Source organism: Rissa tridactyla, chromosome 1 (genome assembly GCF_028500815.1).
Source record: "Rissa tridactyla isolate bRisTri1 chromosome 1, bRisTri1.patW.cur.20221130, whole genome shotgun sequence".
In the NCBI taxonomy this organism is placed as follows: Eukaryota; Metazoa; Chordata; class Aves; order Charadriiformes; family Laridae; genus Rissa; species Rissa tridactyla.
Window position 1 is genome coordinate 149,379,176 of NC_071466.1, and position 15,686 is coordinate 149,394,861.

The following is a 15,686-nucleotide window of genomic DNA, read 5'->3' on the forward strand; positions in this document are numbered from 1 at the left end:
AAAATTATCATCCCCTCCAATGTTATAGGCATGATGTCATTTTGGGGGCAGTTTCATAAGCTATTCTTTGTAGTCATGCAATGCCAACTCCTACCTCCCACAGCAGAGGTCTGGGGGCCACAGGGGCCTTAAGAGGCAACTGATTAAACAGAATTAGCTACCGAGTTGACCCAGCCTATGGGTCATCTCCATTCTGCTTGGAGGTATTATAATCCTCTTTGCAGATATTTAACGACTGGATGCACAAGGAAAAACATTCTTTAAGAGGAACTTATTATAAATAGAGGTAGTAAAGTGGGTCTATAAAATAAAAACGCAGAAGCAGAAAGCTACCTGCCTCTCTCACAACGCTTCCTCTACTAGTCTTCATCTAGTTTGCTGCTTGATGCTGTGCTAAGCTATCATTAAAGTATTTCCCTCCTTTGTGTCCTCCCTTTCTTTTTTTCCTCCTTATGGTTTCTGCAATACTGACACTACTTTCTGAATTTATTCCCCCTCACTGGACAAGCAGTACCCATGAGACAAACACTCTAGTTTTTCTCTCTTTTTTTTGTATTAAAAAAAGAGACAGGTTTCTTGGAACTTCCTCTTCTTAATCTCTCTCAAAAGTCCATGGGCACATATGAGATGTAGAATAAAAGAAAGATGCTGTCAGTGGTGAGGCACACTGGGATCCACCAGCAAAGAAGAACTAGATATAAAAGCATTCAATTGCGGAGATTATGTGGCCACTTCTAAAATAATGTCCTTCAATGCATAAAAATAAATTACTTATAAATGTGTTTCCATGGCAAAAGCAGCCACCTGGCATGCAGGTCAGTACTTGGAGATGCTGTGTCAAGGAATGGAGGCTGACTAGTTAATAGGAGTCAGCCACCACTCCCCTGCCCATATTACAACTCAGTAGGCTTTGAAGAAAGTGTGCCGGAGATGTCATTTTCCACCCTTTTACAAGCATCCACTTCAAGATGCTTCGCTCCAGGCTCGCAAGGGATGCTCTACATGACTATAGAACTACTTACAGAATTTATGACATAGGATCATGGTTACAACTTCATACATGGCAAGCACCTCTGCAAACTACAGTCCTGTGTGTGCATGTTCACTATACCATATATTCCTAAAAATACTTAATTAGCACTATTATACAGGAAAAACCCCCAACTTTCCGGTATTATACCTCACATTTCTCACTCCTACTTTTAAAACAGAAGAGTAGTATTTTTTAATATGTGGAAAGGGGTCCTAAATTTTGGTTTTTTTCAAGAGTGTACAGGAGTAAAGAGCAGAGTGCTTTGTAGGAGGAAAGCACCTGTTTAAAATATTTCATATTCCTCTTTGCACTGCAGTAATTTAATAATAACTGCTCCCCCCCAAAAAAACCCAAACCAAACAACAAAAAAACCCTACACTGTTTTTAATGACTAAGTTTAGTGTGTATATATTCCAGAGAGAAACAATGTCATAGAAAAGAGTGAATCAATGCCTGTGCCCCAAAGTCTCTGAATGAAGACCACACACTTTTCTGGAAGTCACGCTGCGATTAAACTAACCTCAGCAGAAGGGCAGCCATTCCATGGTGTATTTTCCACTAGAGGTCAGGCTGAAGGAGCTAATGATCTATTTTAGCCTTCAAAATCTATGAGTGGGAGTTACTAATCAAGAGTTGGAAGTTTGAAAATCAGCATTTAATTAATACTGCTTTGCTTGACTTAAAGTGAATCACAAAGATGTGTTTTTCTAACAGTCCAACAGCTGGAGGTATTTAATCATGAGAGTATTTTAACGTATGTCAATACAACCTTTCACAGAGCACGTGATGTGCCATCTCATCTGGCAGGACAAGGTTTGGAAAAGAGAAAAGTTCTTCTTAAACTTCGGCCTTGAAATGAAAAACATGTTAGTTTGAATAACAGACAACACTCTAGTTACTTTTAAAAGGTTTTTTTTAAAGTTTTGCTTTCTATTTTTTTGCATTTAGAAAGGACATACATTAGAAGCATTTTCCAACAAAAATCCAGATTGAGTTTGTTTCTGTAAATAACTAGGAAGAGACACAGCTAAGCATGGAGTATTTCACCATAACAGGCTTCAGGCGACTAGAAAATTTCTCAAAAACCCCAAAGTGCTTTGAATTAGGAGCCCAAGCTTTTCTTTTCCTGTATTTTGGTGACTTATGCAATTCTACCACTTCCAGAAACATTGACCCAGCTTCTTGAAATAAATACCTTGAAGACAATGAAGTTCAGATATACACATGCTTCTGAAAATTCAAGGAAATGTTTAATGTATCAATTTTAGTTTCAAACATCTGCTTTGTTGTGACAGGACGTGAAGTCATGTTCAAATGGCAAGTCCTAGCTCAGAGCTCTTTGCCAGTCACCAGCCCTCTCAACTACTCACTGCCTTAGAATCATAGAATCATAGGGTTGGAAGGGACGTCTGGAGATCATCTAGTCCAACCCCCCCTGCCAGAGCAGGGTCACCTTAGAGCAGGTTGCACAGGAACGCGTCCAGGCAGGTTTTGAATGCCTCCAGAGACGGAGACTCCACCGCCTCTCTGGGCAGCCTGTTCCAGTGCTCTGCCACCCTCAGGGTAAAGAAGTTCCTCCTCATGTTTAGGTGGTACTTCCTATGCTCAAGTATGCTTCAGCGCATCTGTCTGCAGCCATGAAAACCAGGACAAGGTAACTTTCACCAATGCCACATGAGCGTTTACCCATAGCTAAATTGAGGAATTGCTCACATTTACACTTCTGACAATGAAGCAGCCCATGAAATTCACTCAGAGACAAAATCAGCTAACTGGGTCAAGCTATGTCAGCTAGTGTTTTTAAGTACCTCATGGTCAACTATTAGAGCCACTTCAAAGATACAGAAAGTACTTTGGAGAAGTAAGGATATAAAATGCCAGGAATAACTGGCAGACAGAAGAAAACTTGTAGTTTCTCCAGTTGCCTAAGATTAGTGGAGGGAATGACAGGCATAAGGAACAGAAATGAAGCCTAGAAGACATTAGTTCAACCTCTTTTCGTATGTCTCCCATAGAATCATAGACTGGTTTGGGTCAGAAGGGACCTTAAAGATCATCTAGTTCCAACCCCCCTGCCATGGGCATGGACACTTCCCACCAGACTGGGTTGCTCAAAGCCCCATCCAGCCTGGCCTTGAACACCTCCAGGGATGGGGCCTCCACAACTTCTCTGGGAAACCTGTTCCAGTGCCTCACCACCCTCACAGTAATGAATTTCTTCCTGATATCTAATCTAAATCTACCCTCTTTCAGTTTGAAGCCATTACCCCTTGTCCTCTCACTACATGCCCTTGTAAAAAGTCCCTCTCTGGCTTTCCTTTTCTGTACTTTCACCAGGTGAAAAGCAGCATACCTGATAACAGCCGTTTGTTTCATCAGAGTTACAGATTACTTCGTTTACTGATTTTGTAACAGAACCTGATAATAGCAGTCCAAAATCCACATGTGCATGTTTTAAAAGGTGAAAATCAGTTTAGCTCAGTGATACGTTCAACTAATACACTTTTTTTCCTTTACCCATTCGCCTGAAAATAAGCTAACCTTTCAAAATTTACAGCTGTACAACAACAGGTACAGTACACCTCTCGATGGCATGGCATGGCCTGGAGAAATGCAAGAGCCATTTGACAAGGACCACTCCAACACGCTTCCACGGAGCTGGCAGTTGGAGTTTGACTGAAGCTGGTAAGGCAGATTTCCCAGATTGAGCACGTACCCCACCCAGATGCACAGATGGTATTTGTGGGAGCAAAGGAAAATAAAATATAGGTTTAAAATAAATGCAAGAGAAACACAGAATAATATTGAATCACTCTAGGTATTTCTACGGGTTTCCGTTTATCTTTTCTACTTCTCGGCGCATAGCGAGTGTATATTCAGGGCTTTGAAGCCACTGAGCAAATGGAAGGGATTTAAAATTAGTTTTGTTTCAAATGTAAGATCACAGAAATAAAGACAGGCTCCAGGTATTGCTCTTCAGAATGAGAGTTCTGTACAGAAGTCTGATGCAAAAGGAGTTAAAAACGCTGTTCCTGCAAATGTCTGGCAATGCCAACTAGGCTTGTCAGAAGAGCCTTTTCGATGCTAAAGGAAAGGACTCGCTCTGCTGCTGAATTTCAGATGGGTCCCTCTGCATGGTGGCTACTTTCCCGTTGTTTTAAATGGATAGAAAGGCACACAGCTAGAAAGAAGTGGCAAGCTACGAAGTAGTGAGGGAAATACAGCCTTAGATGTGGTATCACGATATAAGGAGGCAAGAGTAAACACAGACTGACCAATCTGTGTTGGCAGGTTGACTCTGACAATGATCGGTTTGGGCCCCAGCACAAGGCCACAGTCTTGCCCCTTCTCCCTCCATCACTAGTCCTTCTCAAGCTAGGAAGAGCTGATGGCCAATCTTACCTTGTTACAGTGATACCGTCCAAGGCAGCTGGTCTCGAGATCCTATGAAACGCTAGCAGAAACAGAAGGAATAGGAGGAAAACAGCACAGGTAGGAAGCAGCGGAGAAAGATGCGAGGAGAAGAAACACAAAAGCCCATGTTTCCCTTTGGAGTCCCTGGTAACCCAGAGGTGTTGGCATGTACTTACTCTCCCATGTCAAGAACTGAAGGTCCACAATGTTCTACTATTAATCCTCCACTCTTCAGCATCCTCCTTCTAGAGGATCCAGCTCTTCATTATTTCACTTGTTCGTTAGATTTAATTTCTGGTAAATCACTGTTAACTTCTTAATTTCAAGTCCCACCCTTCTCTTGTTTAGTAGATGCAACTTAAACTCTACCCCTGAATTGCAATAAAAAATCTCCCTTCTTTGGATTTTGCCTGTTTGCCTCCTTCCTGACTCCTCCTGCTACCCTTCTCAGTTACAGATGAACGTGGACTTCCACTGGATCATCTCAGAACTATGGGTAGATAGGTAGGCCCTCCTGTGATATGCCCCACAGTACTACATCCACTTCTCATAGAGAATGGTTCGGGTCAGAAGGGACCAAAGATCATCTAGTTCCAACCCCCCTGCCATGGGCAGGGACACCTCCCACTAGACCAGGCTGCTCAAACCCCATCCAGCCTGGCCTTGAACACTTCCAGGCATGGGGCAAGTTCGCTGGGCAACCTGTTCCAGTGTCTCACCAGCCTCGCAGTAAAGAATTTCTTCCTAATATCTAATCTAAATCTACCCTCTTTCAGTTTAAAACTGTTATCCCTTGTCCTGTCACTACACTCCCTGATAAAAGAGTCCCTCCCCACCTTTCCTGTAGGCCCCCTTTAGGTACGGGAAGGCTGCTATAAGGTCTCCCCAGAGCCTTCTCTTCTCCAGGCTGAACAACCCCAACTCTCTCAGCCCATCAGTCCGGGCTCACAAGTGAGGTCGTAGAATAATAGAACCATAGAATTGTCTAGGTTGGAAGAGACCTTCTCCCACACAAAAAAAAGAGAAAAGCAAAGCCTTTTGCATACACCAGCCCCCTCTGGGCTGTCCCTTAGCAGCACAGCTTCTGGGGTAGGAAAGTAAACTATACATGTCATGGTCCGATTTCTGCAGTTTGAAACTTATCAATAACCAGCACACTCGATATAAAGACTCTCCTGGGTCTTTTTTTTTTTTTTTTTCATCTTGTGCTATTGTTTATGCCACAGTTATGAAAATGAACAAACAAAACAAAAAAGACCAGGAAGGGTCTTTCTAAAGAAAGTATTTCAAATTGATGCATCATAGAAAGATGCAAGCAAAGAGCAAAAGTTTCTATCAGCAGCATATTTGTGTCAGTATGACATGCAAAATAATTATACATTCACATCCGAATTACTTGATATGTACAGTTGCAAGTGTCACTCATTTAATGCTGAATTTATTAAAAAATTTTAAAAAATTCTACAAAATCTTCTACTTTATCCAGTCACGAAACCTATGTCTGGAGTAACTTCAACAAAAAGAATTACTTCAAATTTTCACCCGTGTCACTAAACTAAAGTTTAGCCCAAATACTTTTTTCTTTTTAATCTATTCAACTGACAGAAATGGAGCTGCAATGGTTTGGGTTTTTTTAATCCCAAAATGGATTATACAAACAACAATTTCATCAAAGATTTTTTACAACAAGCCTAGCATTACTGGTTATATCTTATTATTAAGGTAAGCATTCTTCAAAGAACTGTTATGATTGGAATCTCTTCCTGATACATAGTGACATGCTATTTGCTGGCTGCAGTGAGAAGAGTCAAAATGAAAACAAAAATACAAACACGCTTTTTTTTTTTCCTCTTGTCTTTATTGATTTAGACTTCAGAGCTACAGCCAAAAATAGTGCATCTGTAGAAAATTACCACACTTGCTATCAATACAGCATCATCGCATGTTTAGAATCATAAGCACTTGACAATTCGCAAAGGGAACATTCAATCTAACATTTTGGCAATACAGCCTATGAATAGGGAATACAGGGAGAAGGATTTTTTTCCTCCAAAAGGAAATATTTCTGAACAGGAATGAAAAGCCTTTGTTAAAAAATGAATTCCAGTCACCCCAGAAAACTCATGCTGGCTCATTCAAGACATCAACATACCCTGCTGGAAAATTCGCGTGGAATGTCAAAAGGTATGCAGAAGTTATGACTCTTGCTACAGGTACAACGCCGTCTTCAGCACTTTGTACGCCATCGAGATGGTCACTGCATACGCAACTGCCCAAGACAAACCTCTGGCAGGCTGGGGAAGAGGGATCAAGTACGCAAAAGTGTGAGCGATCCTAGCCCCAGTGAAGATCCTGAAATGCAGCAAGGCTGTGGACAGCTCAGGACCAATAAGAGCATACAGCAGTCCAATGCCAAGAAACGGGACAATATTTTCAAGGTCATTGAGGTGGCCTCTGGGGAAAGAAGCAAAATTGGTTTACAGTGACACATTTTGTTGAGTAAAGCACTTCAAGACCCAATATTTTTAAGCATCTTCAAAGCGCACTACTGTTAAGGCCCTAACACAACTGCTGGCTTCCTCAGCAGCAGGGACTTGATTCAGCTACTAAAATGATTTTGGCATGTTCACCTGACATCGCTCTGGTCTCTCGTGTCGCACCCCACATTTTTAAGCTTCTGATTTTCTGTATGAAAGGATTTAGTTTTTGCCCAGGATCTTCATAATATTAGGGACTTCGAAGAGTTATTTGAGTGCACCTGGGTGTGCAAGAATGCAAGGAAAGGTGGGGAAGAAGACAGCTGGAGTTTTCTTGTAGCCTCTCTCAACTAAACATCACTTAACTGGATGATTGTGATTGCAACTACTAGACTTCATGGTCCAGATGGTCTATTCCAATCCCATAAACTCAGTTTTTAGTCTCCACAAAGACAATATGAAATATCCTACATATGAAACATTCTATAAATCTTCATGAAGTTCAATCATCTTGAAGAATGCTATTTTTGAGCATCTAACAGGTGTGACAGTTACACTTTTGGTTCATTTTCTTCACTACTAAGCACTAAAATAGCTGAAAAACGTTTAGAAGTTTTAAACCATAATATAATTTGCTAAAAATGTGTTGAGACTGAATTCCTGATCTTGAAGTATTCTTTCACGCCTCTTCCTAAACCTTCCCTGCTCCCTCTACCTCTTTAGAAAAACTACACTTCCAGCCAAATTTACTGATTGAAACAACCTCTAAGCCTTACTAATTATGTCAAAATTCACAGCCAGCTAGAATCAGAACATGGTGCTGTTTTGCAGCTGCTTTCTGAAGTCATTTATCATTACAAGGAAACATATCCTCCAGCTTTTTTTTCCCCTCCAAAAAAGTACACTGAAGAAAGTAATGTCTTTTCTATGCCCATAAACACAACAAATTCTAGTCCCTTATACAGAAGAGAAGCCATGCTAAATCTATGTGACATTCTCTGTTGACACAAAGCTTGCAACAGAAAATATCGTAAACTGCCATTAAGAACCATTGTTGGGAAGAAAAAATGGATGTTGCTGAATCAATGCAGTACCTAGAACCAAGATGACTTCCTAGGTCTGGGGAAGTCTCAATAGCTCTGCAAAATAGCAACACAACATTTCATAATACACTGCTTTAAAAATCTAACCTGTGTAAATGACTCCATGCTGTGGTTGTCATTTCTCTAACGTAACAATTTAAGTTAAAAGGGCATCTTGTAGTAAAGGTAGTATCGACTTAGTTGTCCTCTTAGAATTTACAAATAGAAAAGAACTACTCCTCACCAAAAAGTGTCCATTTTTATATAATAATGAGCAAATTAAACAACTAACAACCCCCTGAACCACTCAGGAGGAGAAAAGGAAAGTTCAGAGCATCTTTACAGCCCATTGAGATTAGACTCTTCTTTCTGAGATTTTAATCCAGAAGAGACGTACAGAAATATACCACAGTCATCTACATTTGCAAGGAGATACTGTTCTGAAATCAGAGCCAATACTTATTTTCAAGATCTTCCCTAATAGTGGTTTAAATGAGAACAGTTTGTTCATATTCAAGTTTTTGGTATAAAAAAATATATATAGCAAATAAACTGTTAGCTTCATTAAGGAATAATCATATGGAAAGTATTCCATTAAAGCTTTCTTTGTTAGCACAGGTGTAGCAAACAGCATCTCTAAAGTTATGATTTTGGTAACATAAAATTTTGCCATCAGCTAAATAAAACTAAATAAGCTGCAACATTCAACCCACTGAAATACGGCTTACATTCTGCCATGAATCCTGCAAACCAAAATACATACACTGCAGGTTGCACAATGTTATACTATTACTAGCATTCTTCCAGAAGGCTGGTCAACTTTCCCGTACAATTGCCACATCAGTGAGTAACCTCAATTCAATCCAGCAAAAAGAGCACAGGCTTTCACTCCTGCTCAGTACGATTGGCCAGATTAATGCCCTCATTACAACCCTGGAGTTCCATGACTTCAACACAGTTTTACTCCTCTTCGTCCTGTTATTTCCTTTACACTTTAGGACAAGATACAAATATTGCAACTGGTGTTCAAATTATATAGAAAGCTGATTTCCACTTAATGCACACTGCTTCATATTAAATCAACTTACTACCATATTTTACAATCTTCTCATCACTTCTCCCATGTATACAGGATACTATCCAAGAGTTAGCTATTATAACCAATGATTTGTTATTTTTAGTATGCATGCTGACCGTTTGAATGTGAAACGGTCCGTTCATTGAGACAAATTAATGTATTAGATTACTACATAAAGCAACACAAAACACACAGGCTTGCTAAAGAGAATGGTGTGAAATTAATTCCTTGATTTAGTATTATTCTGCTATTTAAAACAATTTTGAAGACTCCTGTGCATTACCTGCGTACACGTTCTACACTTGGATCAGTCCGCAGATATTTTTTAGCGCTCTCGCCTTTACCAAATGATGCTGTATCTTCTGGGTTGACAAATGCCTATTTCAAATATAAACACACAAGAAACATTAGAAGCCAGAATGTTTTTTCTAGCCAAGGCAGCTTGCTATAAAGGTCACTCTTTTTACTAATGCCTCTACAACCTCATACAACTTACCTGAAGTTAAACACACGGGGAATAATATATTGCTCACTACATTACTGTTTTCTTGAGCCCAGCCTGTAAGTAACTTCCGTGCTGACAAATTAAGGTAATTTATGCATGTAGGTAAAGCCTTATTGTAAGATGGACAAGCATGGCAGATGACTCAGTACTCAGCCTGAAGTAATGCCAATGGGCTGAAGGAACTGACTGACTGTACTGCTTAAGTCTCTCTCTCACTATTCTTAAACTATCCGAAAGCCTTTTTTGGATCTCTTCCTTCTTCAGAAGTCTACACAGCAATAGCATCCAAGAGTCTTACTCCCATACTCATTTATGACCCTTTCCTCTTAGGTACAAATTTTGCCACTTACATGACCCGTTACTACCTCCAAATACTGTAAGACACTATTTGAAAACAACATTGAATTCCATTAGTGCAGGCTGCAGCAGATTTCTCCTTGCTTGACACGTGGTAACACATGCATTCTGTGGACGGTTCAGGCTATGCAGGCTTAATTCAAGAAAACCTTGCGATTTTAGGAGAGCTACATGATTGCTTTCTCGGGCAGCCTTGATCCCTTTCTCCAAAATATCCTTGGGCCTCAAAATTCTGTAGACGTGATAACAGCATCAGTAACATTTTATCTTCTCTCGTTCCACTAACTGCTTTCTTCCATTTTTTCTTAACATTTTAAAGACTTTTTTATATTTAATAGGAAATAAAAATGTCTTTACTAACTTCTCTGTTTGTAATATTACTCTCCGTCCTAAGAAAAGCAAGTACTCCAAATTAATGAAAGCCCTATTGTCACCCGCATACATATGGATCATAATGTGGCATGAGCGTTGATTAATACAAGAGTCCACTGGATCCACATATAGAAGCAGTACAGCTGACGTGCTTCCACAAAAGGAAAAGGAAGTAAGGTTACAACACAGACATCTGGGTCCTATTTTGAACATACAGGCCAGATTGCATGTTCTACTATATTCAATTTTCAGCTATGCCAAAGACCTAGAGAGCTATCAGAAACCAGCAGTAGCTCAAATGCTTTGCTGTTAGGACCTCATGAACCACAGAACAGTTCAGCTGTGTTTTCCTGCACCTTGCAGGAATGAAAAGCAGTATTTCAGCAAAAGAAGGGCAACAAAACCCTTGAAGCACACACCATCTTGCAGATCTGTGGCACACTCAGGGCTCTTTCAGCCCAGGACCAAGTGTTTGGGGGCCTACAGGAAGGATGGGGAGGTACTCTTTATCAGGGAGTGTTATGATAGGACACGCGGCAACGGCCTCAAACTGAAAGAGGGTAGATTTAGATTTAGATTAGATATCAGGAAGAAATTAATTACTGTGAGGGTGGTGAGGCACTGGAACAGGTTGCCCAGGGAAGTTGTGGATGCCCCATCCCTGGAGGTGTTCAAGGCCAGGCTGGATGGGGCTTTGAGCAGCCTGGTCTAGTGGGAGGCGTCCCTGCCCATGGCAGGGGGGTTGGAACTAGATGATCTTTAAGGTCCCTCCCAACCCGAGCCATTCTGTGATTCTGTTTCCAACAGTGGCCATGGGCAAATGCCTAGAGAAGATCAAGAACAGCAAACACAACACAATGCTTCCCATGAACACTCTCTCCTAAACTAGATGCAGCTTCTGCAATATTTAGCAAACCTCAGCTGCTCTTTCATATACTTATCTAGCCTACACATCAATTCACGTAAATTTTCAGCCTGCCTCTCATTCTAGAAAAAAATTAATTTTTTTCTAAGATAATGACCCACCTGCAGTGGGAAGGCTAAAACAATTAGGAAATGTAAAGAGCTTTAGAATTACTTGATGAAAGGGTTACAGATGCATAAAAATCCAGTTCCTACCCCTCTTCTGACCCTACTAGTTGGTTATTCATGTAAATTGGCTCCATATCACATTTTATTTGCTTTATAAATTGTATAACCTGGTCACCAGCTTTCTGCTGAAGACAGTGGAAATTACAGTTATTAAAAACTCTTATTTAAAAATAAGAGAAACGTTTTAGAAGAGTAGGGTAAGTCAAATGCAACTATAAGATACAGTCTCGTAATTATGTTAAAGACCTTGTCCATTTGGGACCAACAAAGCACCAGCATGCCAAACTCAGAATATCATTAGAGGACGGAGGAGAAGGAGGAAGAACAGCACCAGTATTTGAAAGCTGAAATGAAACACCTGTGATATCTCTGTATTTCAATACAAATTTCAATCTAATCTACCAGACAGTATTGCCAATTTCTTACCTTTCTTGAGATTCTGAAGTATGCTGTTATAAGACTCATTAGCATCATTTTTAGAAGAACAATAGTTGCATAAGTAGCGTAAGCCCGGAAGACTTCATTGTCAATTAACTGGGTCAGTTTAGCCATTTCTCCACTTCTCATTGATGACCTTTAGAAAAACATCGAAGTTAGGCTAACATCATAGCAATCCAAAGTTCTGGTAACAAGACTGTCAGGATAGCCTTTTTTTTTAGCATCACTGCAATGCCAGTAAATTTTGCCAATGCAAAAAGTTTATTTTCAAACAAATTTATTTTTCCTCAGTTTATTTTGTCAATGGCATAATACTTTAAGATGAGAAATTATATTATCATTTAATATTTTGCTTCCATTATAGCTGTTTATTAAACTGTCAAAACATAAACCACCAAAATACTTACTGTAATTGCAGAAACAAAATTTAGTCACAGAAATCAGTAGACTTTTGGAATAACAAAAAGAGTTAGATCAATTTTAGACCAATTCATTTGAAATAGTGAATTTCCCCAAGCAGTTACCAGGACAGAAAGTGTGATGACATACTATACATACTACAGTGTTTGAAGAGGAAAATTAGTATTGCCTAACTTTTTTTTTTGTAAAATGACACAATTATAATTGCACTTCAGCTTTCAAACTAACCAGTATCTTCCCACCCAGCAATCACTTGTGATCAAACTGAGTTAAACACGCATTTTTCTCCTTTGAGACCTTGTTCTTAAAAATTGCTTTTAGCATGATTCACAGGCAAAGATTAAGTTGTAATGACAAAAAGCAGAGAACTATTTATGTTTTTACCATGGGAGGTTTAAGTTAACGAACTCTCTTTCCAATGAGACCATGCCACACCCACAACCCTATGGAAGTGGTACCTTTTATCAACACCAGAAAGTTAAGAATGGGATGAGGACTGAATGCACGTAAAACAAAAAGTATGTCTCCTTACACATTCAGTTTGTGCTCTGCATGCAGCAAAGCTTCTTTGCCTCACCAAGTGCTTCGACCATGCACTTAGTGAGCAGGAATCCACAAAACTTGTATGTCTTCGCTTCACTCAAAACTAAGATAAATGTATGTTTTGTTATAGTTAACTTCATTATTTCCTATGATATCATTTTAACAATAGAAATAAAAAAGGCAATAATAATATTAAATTGATTACAGCTCTATCAATCTCTTATCTTGTGTTCAGCATGGAGTCACTGCCAGTTGGCAGTGAAAGAGAAACTGGATGAGCCGAGAGGAGAAGACAACTATTGCTCTGAAGGCACATCCTTGGTGGAGAAGTGGGCAGGACGGAGGCAAGCAGCTGTTTGCTCAGTGAAACAAATCTAGCCTTGCCTGGACCGGTCTGGCTGCGGTGATGGGATTTTGTTCCCTTTTATCCTTTCCAAAACACTGCTTGGGTCACCAGGCCAAGCACTGGCTCTAGGAATTATTACAAATTCAGTATAACTCTCCTTCCTTTCACTTCACAGTACAGCAGTTCTCGAGATAATCAGCATTTCGGCCAAGATTTTTCTCAGTGGTTTCTACAGAACCTGCATAGTTTCACACAACAAAAAGAAGGTCTGTATGGCTTCAGAGTGGTTCTCCTTCCTGAATTTTAAAGCTATGGTGAACATACATCCAAGAACGATGCAAAGTCACAAGAAACTGTTCACCAACATCTCTCTGTTCCTTCCACTGGAGCTACACCACATTTATCGGTTTTCCCTACTCGCAGAGTTGGCCTCTCCAAACTCTCATAAAGCCCTGACCTTGCCTTCACTATGGAAAGGGAGTATACTGAAGAAATTCATAGTTTTAAGACCAGCAGAAATGCGAAAATACACCCCACACGCCAAAACAGCACAGGGCTAATAAAGACTGCAGCCAGCCTGATCTCCAAAGGCAACGGAACACCTGTCTGTGCCGTGAATGCGAAACTCGGGGCCTGGTTAAGTGCACGCGCCCGGATCCCACGGAAAGGGCTTTAGGAGCCGGTGGGTGAACACACGGCAGCCGCTGTGTCCCCGGCGGGAGCGCAGCTGCGACCCTGCCCCAGCCCCGGCTGACCGCGCCGCTGCCGTACACAGCGCTGCCGGCACCGGGGCGGCCTTTTCTCCTTTCCTCGTTCAAAACGCGACTTTTCGAAGTGCGCTCCGAGCACGTTGAAACTGCGGCTGGCTGGCCGCCCGCTCCCGTTTCCAACCACCCAGGTCCCCGCGGCCCAGCGGGACGACCCCTCCCCTCGCCGGGGCTCCGCCGCCCGGCCCGTGCCCACGCTGCTCCCGCTCCGCGCTTGCCGGGGCGGGGGGGGCGGGGTACGGCCTCGCACCACGGAACGGCCCCGGAGCCGCGGGGAGCCCCGGGCCACCCCCCTGGCCGCCCTCACCACACGCTCCTCAAGAAACACCCCGCCGCCTTCCGCGGGGCGCCCCCTCCCCTCAGCCGCCAAAGGTTTCGCGCCCGGAAGGCGACGGGAGGGGACAAGGGGGGATTTTCCGCTCCCGCCCGGCAGCAGGAGCCGCCATCGCGCAGCGCCCACGCACCTCGCCCGCGTCGCCTCGCAGAGCGCCCACAGCGCGGCCGAACCCCGCTGCTCCCAGCCGGCCGCTGCGCCTCCGCCCGCCCCGGGGCCCGGGCTGGCCCGGCCCGGCCCCGCCTCGCCTCGCCTCCCCGCCTCGGGGCGCGTAGGCGGGTCTGGGCCGCGGCTCGACAAAAGGCCTTGGCGGCCTGTGCTGACCCCGCAGAGCCGCTCTGCCCCGCGGGGCCGCTGCGGCCTTCGGGGCCTGTGGGCAGTCGGGCAGGCCGCCGGTGCGACCTTGGTGGCTCGTCCAGGAAAGGCACGGTTCAGGCCCCGGCCCTAGCAAACGTTACCTGGGAGGAAAAGAAGGAAAACCAGGAAAAGCAAACACGCAAGAAAAGCAGACGCTCGTGTCTGAAGACACTTGGTCTTTGACACAGAGGGAAACCAAAGATCATGCCCCAGTCACACTTCGTTAGAGTGGCGCCATGGCCAGCGGTTGCACAAAGTCACAAGCGGTCTCAAAGTTTACCTGAGAAACTATATAGAGCACCTAACATCTCCATACTTTGGGCCCCTACATCGCTTTGGTGGATCTGAACCTTTACCAAAGGAAAAAAAAAAAAATCTAAAAATGCATGTCTTGCCAAGCCATGGGTGCTGTTGCAATCAATATGCATCATGTTGCTTTGCAAAGTGTAACAGAAAATAAAGGAACTTCAGGGCTGGCCACGAACTTCTGCCGGCATGCTAGGGTGTGATGAAAGGGGGAAACCCAGTGTCCGAGCTTCCCACTGCTGCTTCAGAGAAAATTATGCTATTCCCACATCACTTCCCCTCAATGCTTGAGACTAAGCAGCTCATGATAAACAAGACTGAAGAAGATAGAGATGAATGTACTCAGGTGCCCAGTAAAGATTTCAGAAATAATCCTAAAGGTCTGTACAGAGTCAGAAAGGGATTCAATTTTTAAAGCTGCGTCATTATGGAAAAAACTAGTCTTAGGTACATATATTCAGCATTCATTGATCTTACTTCATGTCCTGTTAAATACCTGTGTGTGCAGACCTTTGTGACTCCTCTTATTAACCATCAAACACAGCAAAGCTCATTTGAGCAAGGGCTGTAGTATCAGCACTGATTTTAAAAGATGGTAGAAGTTGGGTTCAGCAACCTTTGTTCTCGTTAAGGACACAGCAAAGAGTATTTCCACTGAAGTCCGCAAAGCAACTCACATAAACATGGGCCTATCCCAGGAAACGGATTTATTTTTTAAAAAATGGAAGCATTTCTGCAGCTCCTAGCATACTTCAAGGCAGCAAT

The 15,686-nt window shown here is 42.3% G+C and overlaps 1 protein-coding gene across 1 annotated transcript; it reads right to left on the bottom strand.

The window, feature by feature from the left end:
- Window positions 1–6,283: 6,283 nt before the first annotated feature.
- Window positions 6,284–14,548, bottom strand: MGST1 (microsomal glutathione S-transferase 1). The gene is made up of 4 exons (XM_054188074.1): window positions 14,389–14,548; window positions 11,837–11,984; window positions 9,368–9,462; window positions 6,284–6,901 (listed from the first exon to the last, which is right to left on the bottom strand). The coding sequence occupies exons 2-4, from the start codon at window positions 11,975–11,977 to the stop codon at window positions 6,655–6,657; spliced, it is 483 nt and encodes a 160-aa protein (XP_054044049.1). The 5' UTR covers window positions 11,978–11,984; window positions 14,389–14,548; the 3' UTR covers window positions 6,284–6,654.
- Window positions 14,549–15,686: the final 1,138 nt, after the last annotated feature.

What these genes read in the sequence shown, in the direction of transcription:
- MGST1 (XM_054188074.1), bottom strand. Translation starts at nt 11,977, where the DNA reads ATGAGAAGTGGAGAAATGGCTAAACTGACCCAGTTAATTGACAATGAA. An exon ending in ACTTCAGAATCTCAAGAAAG is followed by an intron (nt 9,463 to 11,836) that starts GTAAGAAATTGG and finishes TATTTGAAATAG; the next exon opens with GCATTTGTCAACCCAGAAGA. An exon ending in AGTGTAGAACGTGTACGCAG is followed by an intron (nt 6,902 to 9,367) that starts GTAATGCACAGG and finishes TTCTTTCCCCAG; the next exon opens with AGGCCACCTCAATGACCTTG.